The sequence below is a fragment of the Nomascus leucogenys genome, chromosome 11, assembly GCF_006542625.1.
Source record: "Nomascus leucogenys isolate Asia chromosome 11, Asia_NLE_v1, whole genome shotgun sequence".
In the NCBI taxonomy this organism is placed as follows: domain Eukaryota; kingdom Metazoa; phylum Chordata; class Mammalia; order Primates; family Hylobatidae; genus Nomascus; species Nomascus leucogenys.
The window spans coordinates 4,723,927-4,739,666 of record NC_044391.1 but is presented as its reverse complement, the minus strand read 5'-3'; the positions used below and the strand labels follow the sequence as shown (position 1 = coordinate 4,739,666).

Here is a 15,740-nt window from a genome sequence, read left to right as displayed (position 1 = left end):
AGAAGAAAACATAGTATATCTAGAGTTTAGTGCTATATGTACTTTCAGGCATCCACTGGGTGGTCTTGGAACATATCCCTCATAGATAAATGGGGGAGGTTACTGTTGTTATTCCACTTAATATGAAAATTGAGTTTCACTGCAGAAATTTTATTGGCATTTGTCACATTTGATTTACTATAATATAGCATTATACTATATTATGATTATATTGATTATGGATGTTACATACACTATATTGTATTTATAAAATCTAAGAAATTCTGAATTATGAAACTCATCTGGCCCAAGGAGTTTCAGATAAAGAACTGTGACCCTGTAATTGTAAAGCATTTTCTATTGTAATTTACTTTCTAACCTTGAGGTGAATAATATGCTCTAACTTTTGTTATAAGATAGATGAGTGTAACGTTCTGCTCTTTATGGAAGAAGAACCTCAATAAGGTTTTCCTTATTTATAAGCCTTGGTCTGAGATTTTGACTTATGGTATAATTACTGGTTTCAACAATATTTTAAATCAAGATTTTACTTTTAAATGTTCATAAGCAGAAGTGGAAGAGCATAGCTTAATATATTAGACAATTATTAAATATAAAAAGCCAGGTAGTAACATAGAAGCTTAACAACTTAAAAGAGTAACTTTAGGACATTCTATATAAAATTTGTATTCATAGGAAGAGTTTTAATATATATAAGCAGGGAGTTAGAGAATGTATTAGGTGCTGGATTTTTATATATATATAGTCTTCCATACTGTAGTAAGACCATTATATTATATATGCATATTGTACTTATGACAAGAAGTAAAGAACAAAAAGATGTCATAATAGTTTGGAGGCCAGGTATGGCCAAACTTTGGAGGAAGAAAATTAAGTAGTTTCTTCTCATGCAAAAAGAAATACTCTTGGAGGAAAAATAGAGCTGAGAAAAGAATCTCCTCTAAAATGTTAGGTGAATGTAGTAAGAGATTTTAGATGCCAGTGCAGCAATAGTTAAAAGTTTTAGAGGCTAACGTTTCCAGTCAAGCAAGCAGAAGCAGATATTTAAACAGGCTTTTAGTAAGCAAAAGTTAGAGCCGGATTTAGAGTAAGTTAAACACAAATTCCGAATAGTTGAAGTACATCAAAAGAATGCATTTATTTGTCTCTTATTTTCTATTCTTATTTTCATTATGGAAAATTACATACATGCCTCAAAATAGAGAGAGGATAATATATTGAGCCCTCAAGTATCCATCAACTGGCTTTAATAGCTAATGGCATTTTGCCACAACCAGCTTTAATAGTTAAGGGCATTTTGCCACAACCAGCTTTAATAGTTAACAGCATTTTGCCAGTCTTCTTTTATCCATCTTTTCCTCTGTTTTTTGAACTGCTAGAATATTTTACATCAAATCTTAAGCTCCACTATGTAGTTCTTTAGTATGTGTCTTTAACAGTAAGAATAAACACACATACACAAACACATTTGCATTATCACCCAGAAAAACTTAACAGTGACTCTTTACCTACAATTTGATACCCAAGGCCATGTTTATATTTCTGAATTTGTCTTAAAGAAATCTTTTCAGGTGGTTTGTTGGACTCAGGATCCAAACAAGGTCTACATATTGCATTTGATAGATAATCTCTCTTTTCAATTCCCCTCCTAAATCTGCCTTTTAAAAAAACTCCCACATTCTCAGTTTGGTTGATTGCTTCCTCATCTTGTCATTTAACAGTTTCCTCTTTCTCTCCCCTATTTCCTGTAATCTCGTAATTATATCAAGAGGCTACTTTCATTTGTTTTTTTAATTTACTTTTTGAACAAGAAACTTCATGGATGGTACTGTAGAATAGATCCTAGGTAATCATGTTGTTTCACATATAATGTCTGATCCACTTTTGATGGTGTTGTTGATTTTTTTTTTTAGAGAGAAGGGTCTTGATTTGTCACCCAGGCTACAGTGCAGTAGCATATCATAGTGCACTGCAGCCTCAAACTCTTGGGCATAGGCCATCCTCCAGCCTCAGCATCCCAAGTAGCTGGGACTACAGGCATCCGCCACCACACCTGGCTAAGTTCTAAAATATTTTTAGAACCAGGGTCTTGCTGTGTTGCCCAGGCTGGTCTCAAATTTCTGGCCTCAAGCAGTCCTCCTGCCTTGGCCTCCCAAAGTGATGGGATTACTGGCAAGAGCCACTGCGTCTAGCCAGTGTTGCTAAAACTAACAGGCAAGTTAGCAGTGTTGCTTTCCATTATAAAGTTCCCCTTTGATTTTTTTTTTGTTTGTTTAAGATGGAGTCTCACTCTGTCACCCAGGCTGCAGTTGGGTGATGTCAGCTCACTGCAACCTCTGCCTCCTGGGTTGAAGTGATTCTCCTGCTTCAACCTCCCGAGTAACTGGGATTACAGGCACCCACCACCACACCTGGCTAGTTTTTTATATTTTTTTAGTAGAGACAGGGTTTCACCATGGTGGCCAGGTGATCTTTTACTTAATAATTATTAGCAACTATTCATTATCATTGCTATAACCTAGAAATTGGCAAACTTTTTTTCTATAAAAGATCAAATAGTAAATATTTTAGGCTTTGTAGATCATATAGTGTCTATACCAACCCTTCAGCTTTCTATTGTAGTGTAAAAGCACTCATACATAGTACACAAATTAATGAGCGTGGCTGCTTTCCAATAAAACTTAATTTACGAAAACAGGCAGCAGTCTGGATATGGTCCATAGGCTTAATTTACCAACCACCGTATATGGGTCTAATGCACTATTTCATTAGGGGTTGCCAAATGATGCTGCTCAAATTCTATCATTCCTTCTCCATTTATTAGCTGGAACAACTTTCCATCGTCAACTATTCAGTTACCCCAACATGCATTTATACAAGGAAAGCAAGATAAATGTTTTATCTCTGTAATTCCCTTTATTGGTTTTTATAATAATGAGTGCTCAAGCCGCTTAGGGTTTTTGTTTTCGGTGTTAGTATGAACCTGTGGGTTTGCATATATTTCAGTTATCTTAATCTGTTGCAGTCATCATTTTTTTTTAATGCTAAAGTTGTCCCATTTTGGATCCTCTCCAAGTTGACTCCTGTTGTTTTTCCTTTGTCCTTGTGATATGACCCAGGTAGTCTTTAATGAAATCCTTACTTTTTGGCAGAAAAGGACCCCAGCTTACCTTGTGTATTTCCTACCTCATACCTATAATCATTCTTTTTGCCAAAGAACTCCATTTGCTTTTGGGAAAAACTTTTACCTGTTTATATTTTCTTTAAATCATATCTTATAGTGCACCTCTTAATTTAGAAGAAGTCATGCAAGTTTTACTGTTATTTTAATTAAGTTATCCATCACTGCAACAACAACAGCAAAAACCCATCTGCCAAGCATGTGCATCTAAGAATAGTCAGGACCATTCATCTGATGGTAACTCTTGGAATTATGGAGCACCTTGTTTAGGAAGAAAGAGTTTTAATAGAGTTGAACTGATACTTCCAAACATGTTCTATAAACCAGCCCCAGGGGTTTGGTTTTTTTTTCTCTTTCTTGTACCTTCTTTTGTTCAGGTCTGGACCTGTGACCACAGGTCAATAAGTTTTGGCATCTTTAAAATGATTTGGGAGTCGCTAATACTTTCAGTGATTTCTTTGTCATTTTAATGAAATACTAGCCAAAAGACGTGTGTACTGGTCTCGTTACTGTAAGACTGACAGAGGTGCCAACATGGCATTCTGTTTTTGAAAAGTTACATGTCACTATTAAGTATTGAAAATGTTCTAACTAGAAAAACGATTTTCTTAATCATAGTTTTTATCGTGGGGGGGTGTGTGTGTGTGTGTAAGTTTTAACGTGCAAATTAACATATAGAAGTCAGTTTATGAGGTTTCATTTAAATGTATTTCTCAGATTTTGCTGAATCTGAAGTAGCCATTGAAATATTTAAGTACCTTGGCTGTTTCTGGCATCAATAAACCGATTTTTCTTTCCCTCCTCATGCCATACAAAAGTTGACAATGGCTTTATCACCACAGGAAGAAAGCTGACCATCATTGCCCTTACTTTATTTGGGCCCAGTTGCCATGGTTACAGCCCTTTAGCTAAATTGGGAACAGTAACCAAAATAACATTTGCATAACATTCCCTTGTTCTGCCCACCTTTTTGCACATCTTCAAATCAAGATTTTGGTCTGATCACCATACTATGCTGTAGCCTACTTTTAGGAAGTACTTTAGGCTAAATAGATTTGTTTCATTTATGCTAAATGCTCTCCTGGACACTACCATACTCAGCATATTCCTGGACATACTAACTAATAATATACCTTTAAAACACCAGGCCTCAACAGATAAGATCTATGATCTAACATTTTTATTTTTTTCACACATTATTATTAATGTGTCAGGAATTTATGCCTCAAGGCACACTTTTTTTTTTTTAACAAGGACACTACCTTGTTAAGGAAACTAGAATTGTATTTCTACACGTCCTTTTGATAGATAACATTTTATAGTATTTAGACTTTGAAATTGAATTGCAACTCAGATCCTATTTTTATTGTTGTTAGCCAGCATATCCCTTGGTTTTTGCATGTACTGTCATTAACCAGTGCTTTGGGGAGGATTAGTTGACTAGGACTTCCAAAACTGAAAATCATTGATTGATAAAGTAAAATGATAGAAAATTAGCTCTGACTTTAGCCAGGTGTTTAAAACGTGGTTTGTTTTTTGGTACAATGTGTTGTGCAGATTTATTCAGCTAGATATAGACTATACATTAGTAAGTTTCTGCAGTAGACATGCCAACAGCTATCTTGTTTTTATAATTATTTACAAACATGACTTGATGTAAATGCGCTTCTGTTCAAACCTAAAGTTTCCAAGCAAACCACAATTATAGATAAAAACATAATATTAAATCTTCATGTTGGAGAATAAAAATATTTGGGACTTCTTTTAAGACTCAGAGACTTGCCGGGCACAGTGGCTCACACCTGTAATCCCAGCACTTTGGGAGGCAGAGGTGGGCGGATCACCTGAGGTCAGGAGTTCGAGACCAACCTGACAAACATGGAGAAACCCCATCTCTACTAAAAGTACAAAATTAGCTGGGCATGGTGGCGCATGCCTGTAATCCCTGCCACTGAGGAGGGTGAGGCGGGAGAATTGCTTGAACCCAGGAGGCTGAGGTTGTGGTGAGCCAAGATCACGCCATTGCACTCCAGCCTGGGCAACAAGAGCGAAACTCCATCTCAAAAAAAAAAACAGACTCAGAGACCTAATTCTGTGTTTTATATTGTAGCATTTCTCTCCTAGAAGCATGCCATATTCAAATAACTGTGCTGTAAGCTTTCTAGCCATGTTGTTGTGCCTTACAGAATCACTGAAATACAAGCACTTTTTCTTGTAGAGGGGATTTATTGAAGAATAAAGGAATTTTAAGTCAAAGTTGGTTTACCTTTCTCGTTTTCTGGAGGTTTGTGCCAGTTAGTAGTTCCTTTTTCTAAAAAGGCAGCAGAGCATTAGAATAAATTAGTAAACTGCAGTCTACAAAATGCTTGGGAAGTATTTCTCTAAAATGTTTTTTTTTTATTTATTAGATAAAGAAGCAGCTTTGAATCTGAGCTTCATATCGAAAGAAGAGATGAAAAATACCAGTTGGATTAGAAAGAACTGGCTTCTTGTAGCTGGACTATCTTTCATAGGTGTCCATCTTGGAACATACTTTTTACAGAGGTCTGCAAAGCAGTCTGTAAAATTTCAGTCTCAAAGCAAACAAAAGAGTATTGAAGAGTGAAGTAAAATAAACATTTGGGATTACTAATTTGTCATTAAATCATTCTATGCTGATTAGCTTCATAAACTTTGAACTTTTTGATTTTATAGCCACAATGCTGCATATTCATACTTTAATTCCTAAAGAATAATTTTTAATGTTAAAACATGATAATGCAATAAATAGAAAAATGTGGTTTACAAAATAAAAACGGTCTTCACTAGTTACCACCTGAAGTAAGATGTCTCGTTTGGAAGCTAAGAAGCCATCATTGTGTAAGAGTGAACCACTGACAACTGAGAGAGTCCGGAGCACACTTTCTGTCTGGAAAAGAATTGTAACATCGTGCTATGGCCCTTCGGGTAGGCTGAAGCAGCTGCACAATGGCTTCGGAGGTTACGTGTGCACAACCTCACAGTCCTCCGCGCTGCTCAGTCACCTTTTGGTCACACATCCCGTTTTAAAGATCCTGACCACCTCCATACAGAATCATGTGTCAAGCTTCAGTGATTGTGGCTTATTCACAGCCATTCTTTGCTGCAACCTGATTGAAAATGTTCAGAGATTAGGCTTGACACCCACCACTGTCATTAGATTAAATAAACATCTTTTGAGTCTTTGCATTAGTTATCTCAAGTCTGAGACCTGTGGTTGTCGAATCCCAGTCGACTTTAGTAGTACTCAGATCCTCCTTTGTTTGGTGCGCAGTATATTAACAAGTAAACCTGCCTGTATGCTCACCAGAAAGGAAACAGAGCATGTCAGTGCTTTGATCCTGAGAGCCTTTTTGCTTACAATTCCAGAAAATGCTGAAGGCCACATCATTTTAGGAAAGAGTTTAATTGTACCTTTAAAAGGTCAAAGAGTTACAGATTCCACTGTATTACCTGGGATACTCATTGAAATGTCAGAAGTTCAATTAATGAGGCTATTACCTATCAAAAAATCAACTGCCCTCAAGGTGGCACTCTTTTGTACAACTTTATCCGGAGACATTTCTGACACTGGAGAAGGAACTGTGGTGGTCAGTTATGGGGTTTCTCTTGAAAATGCAGTCTTGGACCAGCTGCTTAACCTAGGAAGGCAGCTAATCAGTGACCACGTAGATCTTGTCCTGTGCCAAAAAGTTATACATCCATCTTTGAAGCAGTTTCTCAATATGCATCGTATTATTGCCATCGACAGAATTGGAGTGACTCTGATGGAACCCCTGACTAAAATGACAGGTAAAAATCACTCTTGGCTTTTGCCCCTTACAGTTAATAAATCACACTTTTTTGAGCAGAGATATTTTTGGTTTGTGTCACTGTTAACATCTTGAAAAATTGACCCAGCATGTGTCAGTATCATTTCTGGCAGCAAAGGTTTCTGGAAAAGATCCTGTATTGTTCACATACTAAAAATGCAGTGATTGTAGCCATTTTCTATGTATTTTCAGCCCCCTAATGTACTGTATCATAATCTAACCCCCAAATATTTTGCAGGTTGTTGAGAAGTCTAACATCCCCATAATCCTAAGGTCTTTCATACTTTACACAAAATTCTCCAGCCTCAATTGACAAAATTTAAATCATGTTATATTTAGAAAGTAATTTTGCAACTAGAATGACCCTTTTTCTTCACTTTATCATAATTCCAACAAACTTCTGTACTTCTCCTTAAGTAGTTGTTTCTCATGGGAGGGGGATGTACATGCACCTATGTTTTACCTATATCAAAACTGTTTCCACCTGACCTTGAGAACCAAGATCATCTTTTACTTTCAGCACCTATTACAGGCCTGGCCCACAGTAGGTGTTCTAAAGTGTTTGTTGAATTGACTGAAATATATTTGGTAATATACAGAACTAAAATAGGCAAAAAATTCACTGTATTTTACAAACTCAGCAAATGAAAAGCAGATATAAGACGTGTTAAAGCCAAAGAAAAATGACAAGCTGAAGAGTTCCTGATTTGAGCCACCTTTCAGTATTCCTTTAACTGCTTTGACAGTCTATCAGAAAGATGATCATTTAGTCTGCATTGTTTCCAATTTTTAAGTTATTAGACTTAAACCATTGTTAAAGTTCATTTAATGAAAGTCTTAGTATAAATTATCAACAAGGAGCCGTATGTATGCCAAGTGTTGAATACATAACATCTCTGAGTTATTGCCCTACCTTTGTAAGACTCAAATGACAGTCAAAGTAGAGTTTCTTAATAATGGAAATAATTCCTTGGAACTCATCGTTGGTATAGTAAGTCAGACTGATACCCTTAAATATCTACTAGATTTGCGTGAATGTGGTAATTTCCAGCTTGTAAATACTGGGTCTTCCAGATTCATTTTTAAAATATGGGACAATTTAGCCAGGTGTGGTACATGCCTGTAGTCTCAGCTACTTGGGAAGTTGAGGCAGGAGGATTACTTGAGCCGAGGAGTTCAAGTCCAGCCTGGGCAACAAAGCAGGACCACATCTAAAAAAACAAAAAGGGCTGGGCGGTGGCTCACGCCTGTAATCCCAGCACTTTGGGAGGCCGAGGTGAGCGGATCACAAGGTCAGGAGATTGAGACCATCCTGGCCAACATGGTGAAACCCCATCTCTACTAAAAATACAAGAAAATTAGCTGGGCGTGGTGGCAGCGCTTGTAATCCCAGCTACTTGGGAGGCTGAGGCAGGAGAATTGCTTGAACCCGGGAGGTGGAGGTTGCAGTGAGCCGAGATTGCGCCACTGCACTCCAGCCTGGTGACAGCAAGATTCCCTATCAAAAAAAGAAAAAAAAAAAACATTTTCCCATAGAAACCATATTGTAACTGGGGGCTGGGTTTCCACACTAGCCCATAATATATACCTAAACATGATATTAATAGCCATAGCTTTAGTCCTGGATCTTGGGAGCAGAGAGCTTTTGAGAAAAAAAGAGAAGAGGGGGAGAACTGTACCAGGTACATAGCGCAGGTAAACTTTTAGGTAGATGAAGTATGTTTTTGGCCTTACCTATCTCCCCTGGTAATCTAAGTTAACATTACCTCATTTCAGGCCTTCAAACAAAATTCCTGTTTATTAATGATATAGGTTGTGTAGTGGGTGTTACTGTGGATTCGTGCCACATGTGAAGCATATTGCAGCTTACGGGGGTTTGTTGCTTTTTTGTTTTGTTTTGTTTTTTTTAAGATGGAGTCTCAGTCTGTCGCCCAGGCTGGAGTGCAGTGGTGCATTCTCGGCTCACTGCAACCTCTGCCTCTTGGGTTCAAGCAATTCTGTCTCAGCCTCCCTAGTAGCTGGGACTACAGGCACACGCCACCACGCCTGGCTAATTTTTTGTATTTTTAGTAGAGACAGGGTTTCACCATATTGGTCAGGCTGGTCCTGAACTCCTGACCTCAGGTGATCCACCCATCTCAGCCTCCCAAAGTACTGGGATTACAGGCATGAGCCACCGTGCCTGGACTGGAGTATTTTTAACATTTGACTTGGTTTGATTTATTTGTGAAGTATGCATTATTATCCCCACTTGCCTCTGATGTGAGGGAGGCAGAAAAGTTAAATGACATGAGTGACAGCATCCAGTGGCTGATTAGCAGTAGAGCTGGTCTTCTCATGCAGAATCTGTTGTTCCCACCATGTGAAAGAAATTATACTATAAGATTTTGGCTTTTTTACTTAGATCACTTTTTTAAAGTATTCATTATTCTTGAAGACTTCAGAAGTAAACAATATTCAAATAAGTGAAATTGTTTAGTGATTATATTCTATAAATTTTTTGAGATGGAAATGTTTTTAGACATTTCATATTCTTTTTTTTTTTTTTTTTTTTTGAGACAGAGTCTTGCTCTGTTGCCCAGGCTAGAGTGCAGTGGTGCAATCTCAGCTCACTGCTCACTGCAACCTCTGCCCCCCGGATTCAAGTGATTCTCCTGCCTCAGCCTCCCAAGCAGCTGCGATTACAAGCACCTGCCACCATGCCCTGCTAGTTTTTGTATTTTTAGTAGAGACGGGGTTTCACCACATTGGCCGGGCTGGTCTCAAACTCCTGACCTCAGGCGATGCCTGCCTCAGCCTCCTAAAGTGCTGGGATTACAGGCATGAGCCACTACACCCGGCCGACATTTTAGACTTTCAAACTAAACCCCATTAGTTTGAAAGAAACCATCTTTTAAAGGTGAGTCTGAAAGAAAAGGAAACTAGTTCAAAGGGGTGAATGGCTCAGAATTACAGCTTTAGACTTTAGTATTGTTTCTTGTAGGAGTTTGGTGTAGGTTTCTTTTCTTATATAACTTCCATTACATTTGGAGATTTGGAAAATTCAAGTCACCCTAACTTCTTTATTCATGTTTTTACTTGTGGTTTATAAAACTTCACTATTTTACATGTGCAGGTAGGAGGACAAAATACTTACTATATCAAATAATAACAAAGTGAAATAAGCATGTCACTTTATTTTGGCATAATTCCGTTAGCTATTTTATAAATAGTTGCTAGACAAAAAAATAATTCTTAACATATTCACTATGTAGAGTCCCGGAGGAATTCAACTACGCAGCTATTTGGATAGCAGCATTTATTTTAAATTGAAAATAATAATGCCTTTTAAAAAAACAGCCTGTCACATCACCCTTAATCCAAATTAGTGAAGTTCTTAATTTGGGGTCTCTAAACCCTGAATGGGCTTTGAGGGTTTTCTGAATTCCTTGAAAATGTATGCAAAATTGTATGTGCCCTTTTCTGGGAAGAGAGTACAAAATGACTTCTAAAAGATTTTCAAAGAGATCTGTAAACCAAAATAACTTCTACTTTACTTTATTTGTATATCATTTTAATAGCAGAATATAACCTAGCAATTTAGGAAGATTCATCTTATTTATCCTATATTTTATATTTTAAATTATATGCTTGTGGGGCTTTTATGTTGGCTAGGAATAAATATACTTTTAAATGGTTGTTTGCTCCACTTTTGCTTATACATCTTGTATTTTCTCATCTTTGAAAAATAGGAACACAGCCTATTGGATCCCTAGGCTCAATATCTCCTAATAGTTATGGAAGTGTGAAAGATGTGTGCACTGCAAAATTTGGCTCCAAACATTTTTTTCATCTTATTCCTAATGAAGCAACAATCTGCAGCTTGCTTCTCTGCAACAGAAATGACACTGCCTGGGATGAGCTGAAGGTAGATAATGAACTTTGAATTCCATATGCAGGGGCTGAGGGAGGAATTAGTCACTCAATAGTTATTATGATTTTTTTTTTCGTAGCTTCCCTAGGTAGTATAGAAAGCAAAAATTAAAATGATTGATGCAAAGTCACAAGCTGATGTAAATGCCTGTGGCATTATAATAAATTTGGCGTGTGTTGCCATTTATTATTTCTACTATTTACTAGAAACCTAAAAGGCCCTTGACGTGAACTTTTCTAAGAAATTAACTTGAATTGTGTAGTCTTTGATGCTAATGTGTATAAATAATTCACTTGGAAAATGAGTTCCCCAGTCAATACCCATCATCCACTTCTTAGCAGAGTTTCCTGTTCTCTGCCAGCAATAATACATGCAACTTTTATACAAGGGAAATGATAATCTATCAGATTGGTCACAAGTTTTAAAGATTCATGTATGCTCAAGGATATATCCTTAGTAAATGTTAAAGGTCTGCGTGATTTTTAATTTATTATTGCTGGGATGTAACTGTATTATTTCCAAAACAATTCAAAATAAATTTATTATTTAGACTGAAATAATTTTTTTAGTGGAAGTGCCAGCAAACCTTGTTGACCCAGGTATTTTGAGGCCATATATTTGTCAGTCTCAATTTGAAGAACTAAGGGTATATGAAAGAAAATACTAATCTGGCTCCATGAAAACAAACTTCTGACTAAAGTATCTTCCTTTAATCTCTAAACCTTACTATTCAGAATGTATTAATCACATGACAACCTTGGCACAATACAAGTTTTGTTCTTTTGTAATTAAAATCACACTCTTTGTATTCACTGTGATGCTTTGAGAGTATGATTTTTTGTGTGTGTTTATGATGTGAACGTCTGATTCTGATGATTTGGGTTTTTTCTTAGCTCACATGTCAGACGGCACTGCATGTCCTGCAGTTAACACTCAAGGAACCATGGGCTTTGTTGGGAGGTGGCTGTACTGAAACTCATTTGGCTGCATATATCAGACACAAGGTACATAAGATAATCCTCTTCGGATTACCTGAATTCTCAGCAACTTTTGTTTTCTGAGATAATAAGCCAAAATCATAATATCCTATAGTCTTTTTGTTTGTTTGTTTGTTTGTTTTAACTTTTAGGTTCAGGGGTGCATGTATAGGTTTGTTATATAGGTAAACTTGTAACCTTTAACACTGAATTTTTCAGTAGTCTAAATAAAATACATAATCAAAAACACTTGAGGGAAATAACAAGGTAAATACAAGGTAATATCCTTATTACAATGATTATTATAAAAATCATATTTTAGCAAATGATCACGTTCTTCGAGTATTGTCTACATGTTCTGCATGTTGAAGCCAGCATTCTGTTATTGGCAGTTCTCTTAGAGGTCTTAACTGCTGCAATACAGTAATAATTGATGTTCACAAACAAAAGGGCCAAGTTTCTGCAGAATACTTCAGTATCTTCTAGAGCATCAAGAGAACAGTTTCATTTATTTAAGCAGTTCACATATTAGATTCTATTATAATTTTAAAATTGGTATTTATGTATGTTATTTATTAATTCTACTAAATAGAATTGTTTGATTAGTCTAGGAAACTCCATTTCCTGACAGCTCTCAGATAAGTTTAGTGCACTGTTGTTCTGATTATTTCATAAGTACTGGCCTACTTTATTTGAAAATGGATAGGAAAAGGTATAGGTGTTTTCCAGATATTAGCAATTGATTCATTGGGTAAACATGCCCTGTCCTTCCCCAAATAACTTAGAATCTCTTTGAAGATAAAGCACATTCATGAAAAGTTATCAGAATATACATTATGGAAAACAAAATTTGTGCCAATCTATTGGTGCTGAATGGACAATAATGTATTCTGAAATGGAATTGAGTAAACTAGAGAAAGTTTTTTGGAGGAAGGAGGTGTCTAGAGTAGGAAAGTAGTCACTGTTTTTAAGCAGTTAAGATATGGACTTTTTAACCCATCATTCAGTGATTAGTTTGCTAATACAGACATGTTGCTTAACAACAAAGATGTATTCTGAGAAATGCATCATTAGGCAATATTGTTGTGTAAACAGTATACGGTGTACTTGCACAAACCTACATAGTAGAGCCTACCACACTCCTAAGCTATGTGGTATAGCCTATTGCTCCTAGGCTACAAACCCTTACAGCATATTACTGTACTGAATACTGTAGGTAATTGTAACACAATGGTATTTGTGTATCTAAACATATCAAAACATAGAAAAGGTTAGTAAAAATATGGCCTTATAATCTTATGGGACCACTGTTGTGTATGCGGTCTGTCATTGACTGAAGCGTTGGTGTATGTGGTGCATGGCTATATGTTAATTTTTCTTTTTATCATGGAATTTCTAGGATAAACATTTTTAAATAGTGGAACCAGAAGACTGTTTAAGGTCTTATTACCTTTTCATTAATTTAAAGAGAATAATATTCATTTTTAAAACATTGATATGAAAATTTACGTCATGATTTCCAAATAAAAATATGTGCATTCTCATTTTAAACAAATCTCAAACATTTTGCAGAGATAAATAAGTACTCCATTTGGGACATCAGTCTTCAAGAACTTCCTCCTGTGTGCAGAAAAACCTGTAATACATACATTATGCCTAGTCCTTCATGTATTAAGGAGGCACTACTAAGCCTCATTCAGAATAAGCTGATGGTGGGGTTATTCTGATTCACTCATTCTGGTAACATGACTGGTAGTATATACATTTTTAATACATTTTTACTATAACCAACCTAGTTAAGTGTTTGCAGGCTGGCCGGCTGACCCATACAAGCCCATTAGTATTGTGCCAAACCCCAAATTAAATGAAAGTAAGTAGTAACTTTAGGAAGAAGATTTTGATTCAGTATCTTATTTTTCTGAAACATTTTATATTAATTGCTTTGTATGTGTTTTCAATGTTTTTATTACTCTTTAGACTCACAACTACCCAGAAAGCATTCTCAAAGATGATGAATGTACTCAAACGGAACTTCAATTAATTGCTGAAGCATTTTGCAGTGCCCTAGAATCTGTTGTTGGCTCTTTAGAACATGATGGAGGTGAAATTCTCACTGACGTGAAGTATGGACACCTTTGGTCAGTTCAGGCAGATTCTCCCTGTGTTGCTAACTGGCCAGATTTGCTTTCACAGTGTGGCTGTGGATTGTACAATAGCCAGGAAGACCTCAACTGGTGTTTCTTAAGAAGCACACGTCGTCCGTTTGTGCCACAAAGCTGCCTTCCACGTGAAGCTATGGGCTCAGCCAGCAACCTAACCTTGGACTGTTTGACTGCAAAGCTTAGTGGCCTACAGGTGGCTGTAGAGACAGCCAATTTGATTTTGGATCTTTCATATGTTATTGAAGATAAAAACTAAGAGAATAGCATGTTTGTATTACAAAAGAAACAAATAAACTAGTCTGTTGGCAATTAAGAAAAATTGTGAGTGTATTTGTTCTCTCCCAAAGGCCTGTTCTACATATTTGGACAAACGACTCATAAAATTATAGATACACTTATTTAGGGAAAAAGGTGATTCGTGAATAGAAATGCCATGAAATAATAAAAATATGAAGCATTATTTTAAAATATTATAGTTATCTTAGGGATTCTATAGCGGCTGCTGTACATTGTTCTAAATTTTTGTTATGTTGGCATCATTTTGAGAACAAACAAATAAAAAAGACTCCTAATCCATGCTCTAGTTTGGATATACATATTTTAGATATTTTCTAGTTAATAGTAATTACATATGCTTAAAGTATAAAACTAGATCTCAAAGTGTCACAAAACATTCACTATATATTGCTCAATCAAAAGAAGTATTCAAACTGCACATTTAGTAAAATTTCACTTTTCTCCATGCCCTTTATCTCAAGCTATATTCTTCAGTGGTTAGGTAATTGAGTAGAACCTGGTTTGCCTGCAATTTCTAGTTTATATCACAACTCCACATTTTTGTTATTTTGGGGAAATGTTTGCTTTTGGAGGAAAAAAAGTAGATTTATATAGTAACCAAGGCTAAAGCAACATTGTAATGTCTTCATTTTTAAAGTGGGAGGAAGAACTGGTTTGTTTTACACTGGGGTTTCTCAACCTTGGCATTATTGACATTCTGGACCCCATAATTCTTTGTTGTACGGAGGCTGCCCTGTGCATTACAGCTTATTTGGCAGCATCCCTGGCCTCTGCACACTAGATGCCAGTAGCACTCTCCTGTTGTGACAACCAAAAATGTTTCCAGACATTGCCAAATGTCCCCCGAAGAGCAAAATTGTTGTTTGAGAACCACAGACTGATAGAAAAAGGAAGGACAATAAGGAGTATTCTACCAGGACTTCAGAAAGCAGCATGAAGGAAGGGGAAGTTACTTCTCTAGTCAATAGTATGAAAAAGAAAGTAGAAAAGCTCCCATGTTCAAAGTAGAGACATTATGTTTCACCAAGGGATGTAGTTTGAATTTTACGCAGATATAAGATGTATTGATAAATTGAAGAAGAAATACAGAAGGCAGCCACATGAATAAGCATGGAGCTATAACAAATGTTATATTAAACTTGAGGAAAATATTTTGGAAATTTTTGGGAAACGAACCAACCTAATAATCAATGATCAGATCTATAGCCACGATAAAGAGAAATAGAATTGTTAAACAATTTCCTCTAATATTCTTGTAATCAAAAAGAATTTTTACTGAGTCAAAGGAAAAAACTAGCAATACAAGCAGCAATGCCATCCATGTATGTTAGATATCAGCCCCACCTGAAGTCTCATAAAATATTTATCAAAAGTTTTACT

General features: G+C 36.3%; 1 protein-coding gene across 2 annotated transcripts in view; it reads left to right on the top strand.

Annotated features, from left to right (window-relative positions):
* The window catches only part of MKKS (McKusick-Kaufman syndrome), a 29,418-nt gene extending 14,897 nt beyond the window's left edge, over positions 1-14,521 (top strand). Inside the window, exons 3-6 of one of the 2 annotated variants that reach the window (XM_003252714.4) lie at positions 5,590-6,991; positions 10,743-10,918; positions 11,818-11,928; positions 13,879-14,382. In XM_003252714.4, coding sequence (XP_003252762.2) covers positions 6,007-6,991; positions 10,743-10,918; positions 11,818-11,928; positions 13,879-14,319 — 1,713 coding nt within the window. In that variant the 5' untranslated portion in view covers positions 5,590-6,006 and the 3' untranslated portion in view covers positions 14,320-14,382. Of the gene's footprint in view, positions 1-5,589; positions 6,992-10,742; positions 10,919-11,817; positions 11,929-13,878 lie in introns of both variants that reach the window. The other variant, XM_030821987.1, reaches the window with a different exon arrangement.
* Positions 14,522-15,740: the final 1,219 nt, after the last annotated feature.